We start from the raw sequence: 13,604 nt of genomic DNA, 5'->3' as shown, positions 1-13,604 counted from the left end.
CCAGAAAGCTCACCAGATATTGCATCGGGCAGTTCCTTCCCTTTTAGGCCCTGGGGGTGTAGAGGTACTCACACTGTCCCTGTAAATTCTTCTTCTCTTAAAAAGACTGCTACAGTATACAGGCTTCTTGCTGCCCAGGTCCTCTCATGCAAGCCAGGGTGTCTCCTAGAAGAGACTTTAGAGTAGTGGAGAACCCTCTATACTTCTTCCGTCCTTCCTCAGCTCTCAGACTAGGGGGAGAGCTCCCTCAGCCCTGGGGTCCTCTTCCAAGCCACATGAAACAGCTTCAACACTCCATCTTCCACCTGACTCCCCTGCTAGCCAGGCTCCACAATATTTATGGGCTTACCCAGACATCCTGCCAGGCCTCCTGCCTGGGGATTGGCCAGATTTCCATAAATATGCAGATCAGCACCTTCTGGCCTCCACCCACTATCTTCTAGAAACTTCTCCAAGCTCCTAGAACCAGAGGGAGGTACCGGAGGCCTGACCTACAGAGCCCTCCAGCCTGAACTACAGTACAGTACTACACTAGAGAGTTCTACAGACAAAATGACAAACCTTGATGATTATAATATTGATGCCAAAGAAGATTATAAAGAGGAGTATGGCGTGATGGAACATCTAGAACATGGACTTGATGATTTTTTTTTTGTGATGTCACAATTAAAGCTTACATTTTACAGATGATCTTTTTTTATAATTTTCTTGGTTTAGGGTGAAGATCTGATAGATATAAAAGTTGAGGTGAAAGAAGAAGAAGAAGAGGAGACATATGTGAAGGATGATCAGCAGTCTATGGAGGAGGATGGAATAACGGGGACATTTATAGAGGAGGACACTCCTACAGAGATCAGCACAGGTGGGTCATTAACACTAAATACATTCCTCCACCCATACTGCTCACTGATTGGTCCAGAGTAGGGCAAGGACTGGGTGATATCAGCCTGTAATACCCTGGTCACTTTCCTGAGCTGGAATGCACTTGGATGAGATATGGATTTATTGTGCATTGAATTTTGCCCCGTTTCTGTATATCTTTATGAAGCAGCTTAATAACCTGACAATCTTTTGGTACGTTTTTGGAAATATCCATTCTGCCTCTGCACTGGGACACAGGAAACAAACTGCCTTTATTAGCCTAAACTGCCCCTTGGAGGTAGAAGGGAATAACATTTCCAATGTGAGAGGTGAGAGGAGTGCGTATAAAGAACTTCCCCTCCTTAACCGCATAAGTATGTAAACAAGGCAGATCGCCGTTCTGCTAGTAAGAAAGACAGATCTTGTGTTTCTGCTAAGCAGGAACACAGATCTCTGTCTTTCTTCAGTTAAGCACCTCCCCCCACAGTTAGAAAACACTCCCAGGGAACACATTTAACCCTTTAATCGCCATTCTACAGTGACAGTGCTTTTTTTTTTTTTTTTTAGCACTGATCCCCAAAAAGTGTCACTTAGTGTCAGATTTGTCTGCCGCAATGTCGCAGTCCCGCTAAAAATTGCTGATCGCCTCCATTACTAGTAAAAAAAATAAAAAGTCCATAAATCTATCCCATAGTTTGTAGACACAATAACATTTGCGCAAACCAATCAGTATACGCTTATTTCTTTTACCAAAAATATGTAGCAGATTACGTATTGGCCAAAGTTGATGAAGAAAGTAAAAAATATCCTCTTTTTTTTTTTTTTTTTTACAATTGTCGGTCTTTTCTGGTTTATAGCACTAAAAATAAAAACCGCAGAGGTGATTAAATACCACCAAAAGAAAGCTCTATTTGTGGGGAAAAAAGACATCAATTTTATTTGGGTACAGCGTTGTATAACCGTGCAATTGTCAGTTCCTGCACTGCGTTGCCTTATCGAAAAAAATGGCCCCGTCAGGAAGGGGGTAAAACCTTCCCGGAGCTGAGGTAGTTGATAAAGATTGCCATGTTCCCACAGAAACATGTGGGGCTGAGGTTGTAGGTGACGACACCAAAGGGAGGGGAGTTTTGTGCCTTCTGTGAGTGACGTTGTCGGCTGATTCATCTGTAGCTGGGATCCCGGCTGACGCTGCTGGATCTCTCTCTCCTCTCTGCCTCGATCTTATTTTTAATCTTTTTTTAATCAGATCATTTTTATTAATTTTTAACATTGAGACATTAACCACTTAAGGAGCCTGAGCCTCTTTCTGAGATTTGTTGTTTACAAGTTAACCACTTCAGCCCCGGAAGATTTTACCCCCTTCCTGACCAGAGCAATTTTTGCGATTCAGCACTGCGTCGCTTTAACTGACAATTGCGCGGTCGTGCGACGTTGCACCCAAACAAGATTGACGTCCTTTTTTCCCCACAAATAGAGCTTTCTTTTGGTGGTATTTGATCATCTCTGCGATTTTTATTTTTTGCGCCATAAACAAAAGAATAGCAACAATTTTGAAAAAAACGCAATATTTTTTACTCTTTGCTATAATAAATATCCCCCAAAAATATATAAAAAAACTATTTTTCTCAAGTCATCTTCCAGGACGGCACACCTGAGAGATGAGAGGCTCCTCCCGACAGGAAACACAATCAATCAACAGCTGTTTTAAGTCCACACCCTTCCCCCTGATCCTCAGTTTTTTGATTGTGTTTCTCCCTACACAGCGAAACTGTTTGTTTTTTTCCAAATGACCGAAGCCTGGGGCTGGTGGTCTCTCCCTGGGAGCCGGACCAAATGCCTGGGAAGCCTCTGGGTCTGGCAGGATATATTTATCCTTCCCGGGGGGTTCCCCTATCCTTTCTTCAGGGGGGGCAGCAAAAACTGGGAAAGCCCCCCTGATAGCTGAAGGCCCCTGGGTACAGTGGTGTACCCAGAACTTCAGGGGCCCTTATCCTGTCTCCCCCCTTACCTGTCCGGGCGTCCGTTCAGACGGGGGTGCTGGCCGTCGGTTCTTTCCAGGGGGATCGTATCCCCTGACTTCTGGGCCCCTGGTAGCTCGCGTGGGCTGCTGGGGAGGGCACCGCCTGAACGACCCGCGTTCTTACCCAGAAGGGAAGGCTGAGAGTCAGCAGGAGCAGGCGCCCACATCCTCCTTTCGAGGAGGCACCAATTCACTATGGTAATTGTCTGCCTAAACCACCTCAGATGAGGAACGTATGGCATTGCCCCCCCCCCCCATGTGTATATACTGACTGGTACAGTGCAGGACACAGCCTAACCTTGCAGCTCCCTAAAGGGACAGCAGTTGGAGGGGGGGGCACTTTGGCGGCTATCCTCCTTGCGTGTGGACCATAAGGATGGAAAAGCAAGCCCGGTGGCTGTGGCAAAAGGGGGAAGACGACAACGGTGAGTCAAAAATCCCCAATCCCAGCCAGATGGTTTCTGGGCATTTGAGATCATCTCCCCTGGGGTCTGGATTCAAATAGCCCAGAAGCTTTTGCTAAGAACACCAGCCACAGCTCCCTCTTACATCAATGATGCTGTATGGTGGACAAGTGGTGCAGAGGAGCGAATGTGCCTAAACCACTTCAGATGGGAAAGAAGTAGGTAAGGCATTTTTTTTCCCCTTCCACCTATATTTAGTGAGTGGTGCAGTGCAGGGCCTGGGGTCTGCATAACAAAACAGCCCAGAAGCTACTGCTAAAAACCACCAGCCACAGCTTCCTCTTATAGCAGAGACACTGTGGTTATCACAATAGTAGGTTGCCAGCCTCTCCCTACATACCTGGTTGTGGTACATTAGTAGGGGTGAATATAGCAAAGGGGGTGACCTGGTAGAACAAAGAGTTCCTTACTGGCCAGGTATACCACTGAACAAATTATTAATGGTGCAATGGTTGAAGGATTCAGGAGTAAGCTCCCTTGCTCAGCAGGTGCACTAGGTTATCTGGCCCTATTAGCCCAGCTGCTAGGAATCTGAAGTTGCTCCAAGATGCTTAAAAGCTGACCTAACCTTCAACAATGTGGCAGGGACCAAGCTTCTGTGTGGCACAGTTCCCTTGGGGTTCCCTTGTGACAGATCCTCCTTTTGGGGGTTGCTTGCTATGGGTAACTTTTCATAAGCTCCAACCTCCCACTCCACTCTTACATTGTGGTTATATTTTAATGCAGGGGGTAAGAAAAACCTTTTTGTTGGTTTGGGCTACAGTCCACTCAGTGACAGATCTAAAAGCGATTTACCATAAATCGTTTTCCTATATCCTTTGAATAAGGATTTTCTGTGCAAACATATGCAAGAGCTAGATGGCTATATGATTGCTTGTTTAAGGCCTGCAGGTGGCTATTTACCTCCAGGCTAAATTGGTAACCACCCTTTCTAGGGGTCTTAAATTGGTCTCTAGGGCTGGGCTCATTGAGACTTTAGTTACTGATCAGCCCCACCCGTGTATGAGCTGGCTAGCGTTTGCTCAATCTACGGAGGTAAGGTAGGACAACAGCTACTATAGTAAGGTGTCCAACCATTTTAGGATTGGTTCCTTCACTGGTGGTGAAGGATTAGTATCTACAGCCCAGGCTATGCCTATGAAATAATTTGCTCCTGTTTGGTTATTTCATAAAGGGATACACCATGACTCCTTGGCTGCTCACCAGTAGACCTCAGTAGTGAAGGTTTGTCCTTGCTGGGGTGTTTGGTGGCACAGCAGAAATACACATTGAGATTTGGGACATCTCTGCTCATAAGGGGTATATTGCTGTACATCAGAAATGCACTGCACTGAAGCTTGTTGGGTGTCCTTTATGTCCTAAAGGTACTGCTTTGTTTGGCTACAGATCAGAAAAATACAACAGGGAAGGTGGTCTGTACTTTCTGGTTTTGTGCCGCACGGCAGAAACGCACATCATTGAGTCTGGTAAAGACATATCTGCTTATAAGTGTTATTTTGCTGCACATCAGACCTACACAAGATTGAGGTCTGTCGGTGGGGGTTTTGTGTCCTGTATTACTGCCTTATTGGTTGCTTATCAGAAAGGCAGCAGGAAAGATTGATGGTCCTGATTTGTCGGGCTCCATAACAGAAGTACAAATTGAACCTGGGCCAGGGGTAGTACATATACTGCCTTTGGTAATCGGTACAGCACCACAAAGTGGCGTCGTGCTGATTCAGACAGTGCTATTAACGGCAATGGCTGCCGATTTTAGGCATGCGATTTGACATGTTGAGTCGCATGCCAAATCGCTTGAAGATGGATGTGCTATCTCTATTCAGAATTGTTAGATTGTTGCACATCAGAGATATACACGACTGAGGTCTGTCTGTGGGTCCTGTATTACTGCCTTATTGGTTGCTTATCAGAAAGGCAGCAGTGAAGATGGATGGTCCTGATTTTGTTGGAAAATACAAAATTGAACCTGTGCCTGGGGTAGTACACATACTGCCATTGGTAATCAGTGCAGCACCACAAAGTGGCCCGTACTGATTCAGACAGTGCTATTAACGGCAATGGCTGCCGATTTTAGGCATGCAATTTGACATGTTGAGTCGCATGCCAAATCACTTGAATATGGATGTGCTATCTCTATTCAAAATTGTTGTTGCACATCAGACACATACAAGATTGAAGGTTGTCTGTCCTTTATGGCTTACATTTACTGCCTTATTGGCTGCATATCAGAAAAGACACAACAGTGAAGGTTGTTTGTCTTTTTCTGATTTTGTTTTTGCTGCTCAGCAGGGAGACACATTGAGCGTGATGGCATCTCTGCTCAGTATTGGTATATGCTACACATCAGACATACACAAAGATTGAACATTGTTTGTGTCCTGTATGTCCTATATTTACTGACTTATCGTCTGTATATCAGAAAGGCACAGCAGTAAGTGGTGTTTCTCATTGATCTTCCTTGCTGTTTCTTAGGTATACACAGTAGGGGGTTGTTGGCTGCACTCCTCCAGGGAGCCACAGCATGGGGACCCCTTGTTTGTTCAACCTGAAAATTGCTTTTCCTGCGACCTGTGTAATCTTGAGGTCTGTGGTTCCGTAAGCAGGGACTGCTGCAGACGCTGCGACCTGGAGTCGCACAGTCACGAATGGTACCCTTTGGAAGCCATAGTATATGACTTCTCAGGCGTCTTGCAGTCCCAAGTGGCAGGTTGGGTCGCACGGGTGTGGGAACCCTAAGCTTATCTGTCCCTCCTGCTGAGGTTTTGCTACGCAGCAGGGATACTCATTGTGGAGTTATTGCCTTATTTTGCAGTAGACCAGAAAGATCGCAGCTGTAAAGGCTGTCTGTTGTTTCTTTGTTTTTATGTTGCTGCACAGCAGAAATACTCAACATTGAAGCTTGTTGGTGCTTTCTGTTTCATATTGCCTTACCTTATGGCACTTCAGAAAAACCCAATGCTGTAGGTTGCTTGTGTTCTTTCTCTGTTGGTTCTATGTAACTGCACTACAGAACTGCATAACAGAAAGGATTGTCTTATAACTGTACTTGGTGGTTCGTCATAAATACGCAACATAGAAGTTTGGGTCTTTCTGCCTTCTCTTTAAGGCCTTGTTTTGCTGTACATCAGTAAAACACCACTGTAAAAGGGGGTTCCCGTCCTTTCTGTATTTACCAGTTATGACCTAGCTAGCTGCACTTCAGAAATGCGCAGCATTTAAGGTGTGTTTGTGTCTTAATGCTTACATATTGGCCGCACATCAGAAAACCAGACTGTGAGGTTCAGATTTGGGTCTCTTCCCATGTTTGATATGTTGGTTTAGCTAGTCACACTCAGATACACAACATTTTTGTCTGTTTGTGTCCTTTCTGTTTAAATCTATTGTGCTATGTCCACAATCTATGATTTTTTCTTTTTATTTGTGATATTAATAATACATGTATCACCTTTTGTATTTCAGCCTTCTCTTCCGTGGAAGGGCCAGGAGTTCTGGCTGCAAATGTCACATGTCAGAAAGCCTCGACCCCTTACATTCAGGGATGCCAGAGGCATTTCCTAGGGTTGAAGCCCGGTAGAGTTATGGGTCACTGGAGGAAGGCGATAATGAGTCGCCCTGTAATAAGAACTTAGGAAGTTCGGTTCAGAGGAGTTTTATGGCCTGAAGATGAAGTATAAACATGTATACCCAACCAAATAGGTTACAGCTCGGTGCATGGCCTTCATTTTGCCCTTCTAGCAAAACTAGATGTAGCAGTATAAGTGTTCTCCTCCTGCTACGGATGTTAATCTCCTGAGTAGACTCTCAGGCATAAGTAAAACTATAGATTGGGCATGCCTTAAACCCAGGGGTTAAGTTTTTGTTAATCTATTTCCCTTAAGTAGGTTTCCCTTCAGTCTTTGCTGACGTAAAGATAAAAATGAACAAAAAAGGGGTTGTCTGTCAGGGGCCCCCCTTTTGGCAGTTTTATTTCCCTGGACAGGGTTGTGTTAAGACAGGCTCCCTTATTGATCAATGTAGTGTCCTTGTCTTACAACACAGCTCTCCTATTAATCTTTTTAGTGGTTCTAAGCAGCACCTATAGGCAGAATAGGCCATTGTTAGATGTGTGACAGGCAACATTGATAACCTACAAGTTTAACATGTTTTCTGATTCCATCTTTAAGAGCCCACTCCACCTAGATCCTGCATCCGAAGCAGAGAAGGCAGGGACACCGGTGGAGTAGACCGGCAGATCAGCCGCATGATCCAGCTAAGATACCTTCATCAAGCATATGGAGTGAAGGTAAAGCTCACTGCAGAACCGAGGTTCGCCAAGAGGGTCTTGCAGTGGTCCCACCCTAAAGGTAGGCCTGAGGTACTTGATTATCCTCTCAGGTGTGCCGTCCTGGAAGATGACTTGAGAAAAGTACTAGTTACTTACCGGTAACTGTCTTTCTGGGAAATCTTCCAGGACGGCAGGCCTACTTCCCACCCGTTGGAGGAGGGAAAATTTTAGAACACTAGAAGGTGAGTGCCTATGAGGAATGATTTCCCTTGTGAAACAGGTTCAGGAGTTACTTCTCTACAAACTGAGGATCAAGGGGAAGGGTGGGGACTTAAAACAGCTGTTGATTGATTGTGTTTCCTGTCGGGAGGAGCCTCTCATCTCTCAGGTGTGCCGTCCTGGAAGATTTCCCAGAAAGACAGTTACCGGTAAGTAACTAGTACTTTTTTCCTCAGTTTAGGCCGATATGTGTTCTTCTACATATTTTTGGTAAAAAAAAATTGCAATAAGCGTATATTGATTGGTTTGCGCAAAAGTTATAGCGTCTACAAAATAGGGGATAGTTTTATGGCATTTTTATTATTAATTTTTTCTTTACAAGTAATGGCGACGATCTGCGATTTTTATCGGGACTGCAACATTATGCTTGATACTATATAGTCCTAACTGTTGTATCTTATACAATATATTGTACATTACATAGTCCTGACTTTTGCTCTCTCCCCTCTAACCACTGCTATATATACACATAATATGTATTCTCTTTTGTTGCACCCATTTTCTACCAGCTGGAATTTTGATAACTGGTGATTTGATTGGAGCACAGACTTTTACGTGTTGATAATGTGATAACACCCTCACACGTTGGAACCTTAAACAGAAAGTTATAATGAGGGAGGAGTCAATAACCCAATGATGGTGGTCTTCAGGATCAGTCTAGTCTTCATCTTGGTTGTTCTCCCCCCATCCTCACTCTCTGACTTCTGGTGGGGCTCAGCCCCGCTGTTATTTATGACTAAATCATGGACTAAATAAGGAAGTGCAAGAATTCTTGTGTTGGGAAGATGGCAATGAGTGATAGAGGGGGTGGGGACACTCGTCCTATAATCCCCTCATCACTGTCACTCCTATAAAAGACAGTTCTCGTTGTTTCCTCACTCTCTGACGAAGGTCCATGAATAAAGAAATGAACTGATAGGAGATCAGAGGACCCATTTACTAGTTACCTTGAGGGGGGAATTGTAAGATCCTCAGAGACAAAGCTGCCTAAAGTGGGCGGAGTCCTGGTTTAGGGGAACCAATCTGCTCATGTCTAGTAATAATCTTTTTATTTCTATTTTAGTAGATGGACGGGAGATGAGGAAAACCTCAGAGGATTGTCTCACTTTGTCTCCAGACTGTAAAGTAGAAGATGAGGACATCACACAGTATAGTCCAGGAGAAAACCCGACTACCTCAAATGTCCATCCGGCACCACACAGTGTAGATGGACCATCGTATTCCTCTTATTCTGAGGAACCTCAGACTGTGAGGGACGGTGCCGTCCTTCCAACAGATAAGAGGTTTTCCTGTACTGAGTGCGGGAAGTGTTTCAGTTTTAAATCCGCTCTTAGTGTACATAAAAGAACTCACACAGGAGAGAAGCCGTATTCCTGTCCTGAGTGCAAGAAATGTTTTTCAGATAAGTCCAGTTTTTATACACATCAGAGATTGCACACAGGTGAGAAGCCGTATTCCTGTTCTGAGTGTGGAAAAAGTTTTGTACAAAAATCACAACTCGTCACACATCAGAGATCTCACACAGGGGAGAAGCCATTTTTCTGTCCTATGTGCGGGAAGTGTTTTTCAGACAAATCACATCTTAACAGACATGAGAGAGTACACATGGGGGAAAAGCCTTATTCCTGTCCTGAGTGCGGGAAATGTTTTGCATACAAGTCACATCTTAAAAGACATGAGAGATTGCATGTGGGAGAAAAGCCTTATACCTGTCCTGAGTGCGGGAAATGTTTCTCAGAAAAGTCACATCTATACAGACATCAGAGATTACAAAAAGGTGAGAAACCGTTTTCCTGTTCTGAGTGTGGGAAATCTTTTCTACAAAAATCAGAGCTTGTGAAACATCAAAGGTATCACACGGGGGAAAAGCCGTATTCCTGTCCTGAGTGCGGGAAATGTTTTTCAGAAAAGTCACATTTATACAGACATCAGAGACTTCACACAGGTGAGAAGCCGTATTCCTGTTCTGAGTGCGGGAAATGTTTTTTACAAAAATCAGAGCTAGTCCCACATCAGAGATCTCACACGGGGGAGAAGCCATATTCCTGTCCTGAGTGCGGGAAATGTTTTTCACAGAAATCCAATCTTTCCAGACATCAGAGATTGCATGTGGGAGAGAAGCCCCTTTCCTTGTCCTGAGTGAGGGAATTGTTCCTCACTGAAGTCCTGTCTTCCTGTACATCAGGGATCCCACACAACCCTCGAGGTGTATTAGTGCCTTGAGTGCGGGAAATGTCTTCTATATGAATGTTGCTGGACATCACAGCTCTCATGTGGGGAAGAAGCACACCATGATATACACCTCAGATATACTCCATGGCTGATCTTCATCATGTAAGAAACAGTTCATAAGGAGATCAGAGATCACCAAAGACATGGATGAAGTGTTGTACTGTGTTGGCCATTGATAGCAGTAGAAAAATAAAATTTAGTTTTAACCTTTCATTGGCTGAGTACATTTTGTGTTGGCTTTCTCCAAAAAAAAACAAAAAGCGAGTTGAGTGAATCTGACAAGTATTCCTCCAGTCATGATAAATAGAGGCTGTGTTTATTCTCACAAAGTGATTTCCTACATTCATTGGCTCCATCTATTGGCCATAAAGCAGTATTGCTCTGTTTTTTCTGATGGAGGTATTTCAGGAAAAATACCTCATTGTGGCCACTGGACGTAGCTAACGATCATAGGAAATCACTGTGTTAATAAAATGATGGTACCATGAATTCAGGCTCCCTGATGCGTGACAAGCCCAGGGCTCACAGGACTATAGGCAGACCCCTCGAGGGAACTGAGCAAGATCCTGGTCAACTCAACGAAGTTCCCAAAAGCTGAAACATAATGAAGCAGATGAACAGAATTCCACTCCTCCTTCTTAGGATCGGACAGGCGCACGGGACATTTCTCTGGCTATAATTTCGTTTCAGCTAAGTATTCCTACAAGTTTTGTTGTTTTATGCAATGCTATTGGAGCTGCCTGCAGAAGATGAGGAAAGGCTGCCCCCGATCCCTGTCTGCACCCTTTCGGGAGAGATGGCCTCCAGCTATGTTCTCTATACTCATTTTATCTCATAAGTTTGTTATTTGTTATGGACTCAGCTTGTAGCCTGCCTGGGGACCTGCTCTACTGTATGCCTTGGGGTCCTACGCAGTACGATTCTATGATGCTATGCACCTCTATGGACAAGTAAGGCTTCAGGTTGGGATCTGTGGAGCTCACCCCTCACCTACGGTTCACTCGAAACTGGGTGAATATCATGGGACCAGGAATGGGGGCGGGAGGGGAGGTTGCCCTGGGCACAATGGGTTTACTGTAAAAACAGAAACGTCAGTGCTACTACCCATACACCACATAGATAGAGCTCCCAGATCCACAGTTGCTGGCTGAGTAGAGTATTGTGGAAAAAATTATCCGCACTCCGGTTGTTGCTCTTAAAATTTTTTAATTGAATAGCCACAGTGAACAAACGCAGATTAAGTCAGTTGACGCATTTCAGCCTATAAGACCTTAGTCATAACTACCATATGGTGATTATGACTAAGGCCTTATAGGCTGAAATGCGTCAACTGACTTAACCTGACATTTTTTGTTTTTTTAATTCTTTTTGTTTGCTCATTGGATACTGCCAACCCTATTCCCTTTTATATGGTGGGGGGAATGGCAGTTTCTAATGCATAGCTGCCCAGCTCCACTGGGGATTTATTTGAGCGGTACTCCCTCAGGCCTCGCACTTCATGTGGAGCTGAAGGGTTGTCAGAGGATTGAATATTTTGGGGCTGGGATTGGCCTCTTTGAGCACTATACAGAGATGCTAAATAATAGAGGGGTTACTCCAGGCTAAGGGTCAGTGGTTTTGACAAAGTCTTAATTGCATTGGTGCCCTTGAACCATTTATGTTTGAAGTTCTTTTACATACCTTACTTTTGTCATACTTTTATAGCCTTGGTGATGCAGGCCACTTCTCTATAGATCGGTGAAGCGGGGTATGGCGACAGCCTATACCTTAGGAGATCTTGGAAATAGCACGACACCAGTAACCTGGTAACTAATAATAGGAGACGCCCTAGTTTTATAAGACTCTGATACCAATACATATTCAAAAACAGGTTGCTCTTCCCCCAATCTGCTGAAGTACCATATGGGTGGGGTGTGATCCCCTATACTTATGCCCCCGTATTCCCTCCTGAGGTCTACGGGCTCCCTTTATTTTTGTATGGGGTTGGTTTGGCCTCCTGGGGGGGGAATAGGGGTTGGCGCTTTTGCAGAGTCACTGATTGCTGCTACATAAAGAGTAATGGATTATGCAAGGGTTGCCCCCCCCCCCCCCCCCCCGAGAGCAAATTGTACTGTCTAAATTATTCCTTTTAGCGACGGTGTTATGTTTCTGTATATATTTGTGCTCTATGGGGTACTTGACGTTTCCCATTGGCATCATTTAACGTAGCCCATTTCAGGTAGTGTATACCTCCCTGCGGCCGTTATGATCCATTTGGTGGTTGCAAACCTATCTGTCCCTATGCAGCATTCTTGATTTTTTGGTGACCACGCTGACCTTCTCTAACCTGATTTAGAAGGCCTACTCGTTGTGTTTGAAGCCCTCTCAAAGTACACTGGGGGGAGGGTTTTTTCCCCTTCTCTCCCCCTTTCCTTTCTCCTTCACCCCCTTGTCATCTTATACTCCTTCTTGGTGGGTGCTCTGGGTGTGGGAGATCTTGATAAAAGGCTGCATTTGTTCCGCCCAGTACAGCTTTCAGTATTTCTCTCCTTTTTACTCTGGGACATTTAAGTTGAAAGGAAACTTATGTCCTTAAATGTTAAAGGAATCAACACCCCAGAATAACTTTAACTTGTTCTCCATGATCTGTTTAAACATAGAGAGTCCACTGAACACACAGCTTCCGGTATTTGTAACAATGTACAAAGGTGAAGTGATAGAAGGTGGATTCACAGAGCCATGTTTTTTTTCCATTGGTATTTGTCTTCCTCCAGTGTCCTTGATTATGAACACGTTTATGCCATACAGGTGCTTTCCACTTGCCGAAGAGGCCTTGGTTTTCTTTGCTCCCCCCAGATGTCATTGAGCACCACCAATCCTGTTTCCGGTCAAACAAGTTAATATCCAGTCAACTACAGGAATACAGCCATAGAGACTTTTCAGGCTCTTGTTGAGCTAGAACTAGTACAACTAACGGACAGAGCCGTGACTGAGCTTACCCAGAGAAGGGATAATTTAACTAAGTCTGAAAGATCTGCTATTGCCTGTCCTAAATCACATAGAGATTTGGTAATACGAGAAGCTGACAAGGGGGGCTCAGTTGTAGTTCTGAATGTGAGTGATTACAGAGATGAGGCATTGCGCCAGTTACAAGACACTTCCACTTATCGGGTTCTTCAGGATAATCCCACTCCTGTGTTTAGGCAACAGCTATCTGGTTTGTTGGACACAGGTGTGGAGATGGGAGTTTTAAGTTCTAAGGTGGCAAAGTTTCTCGATTCTCCAGTAGTTCCAATTTTCCATCACTTGCCGAAGCTTCATAAGAATGTTTTTCCTGTAGAGGGGAGACCGATAGTAGCGGGCATCGGCTCTCTATTTGGGAGATTATGTCAATGGATACAAAAAAACAAAACAAAAAACCGCTCTAAAAAATGATGTGAGCAATATTCCAATTAAGAAGTCCCATACATAAATAGTCCAAAATGTGATCCAAACAAAAAAGAAG

At 44.3% G+C, this 13,604-nt stretch overlaps 2 protein-coding genes across 4 annotated transcripts in view; one reads left to right on the top strand and one right to left on the bottom strand.

Moving 5' to 3' along the window:
- The window catches only part of LOC141121626 (uncharacterized), a 118,648-nt gene extending 108,326 nt beyond the window's left edge, over positions 1 to 10,322 (top strand). Inside the window, 2 exon segments of the mRNA XM_073611276.1 lie at positions 718 to 862; positions 8,952 to 10,322. Coding sequence (XP_073467377.1) covers positions 718 to 862; positions 8,952 to 10,027 — 1,221 coding nt within the window. The 3' untranslated portion in view covers positions 10,028 to 10,322.
- LOC141121593 (uncharacterized) overlaps positions 1 to 13,604 on the bottom strand; it is a 243,927-nt gene that overhangs the window by 175,689 nt on the left and 54,634 nt on the right. The gene's annotated exons all lie outside the window — the stretch shown is intronic.

The sequence above is a fragment of the Aquarana catesbeiana genome, unplaced genomic scaffold, assembly GCF_042186555.1.
Source record: "Aquarana catesbeiana isolate 2022-GZ unplaced genomic scaffold, ASM4218655v1 unanchor226, whole genome shotgun sequence".
Classification (NCBI taxonomy): Eukaryota; Metazoa; Chordata; class Amphibia; order Anura; family Ranidae; genus Aquarana; species Aquarana catesbeiana.
This window is presented reverse-complemented; position numbering and strand designations above follow the sequence as displayed.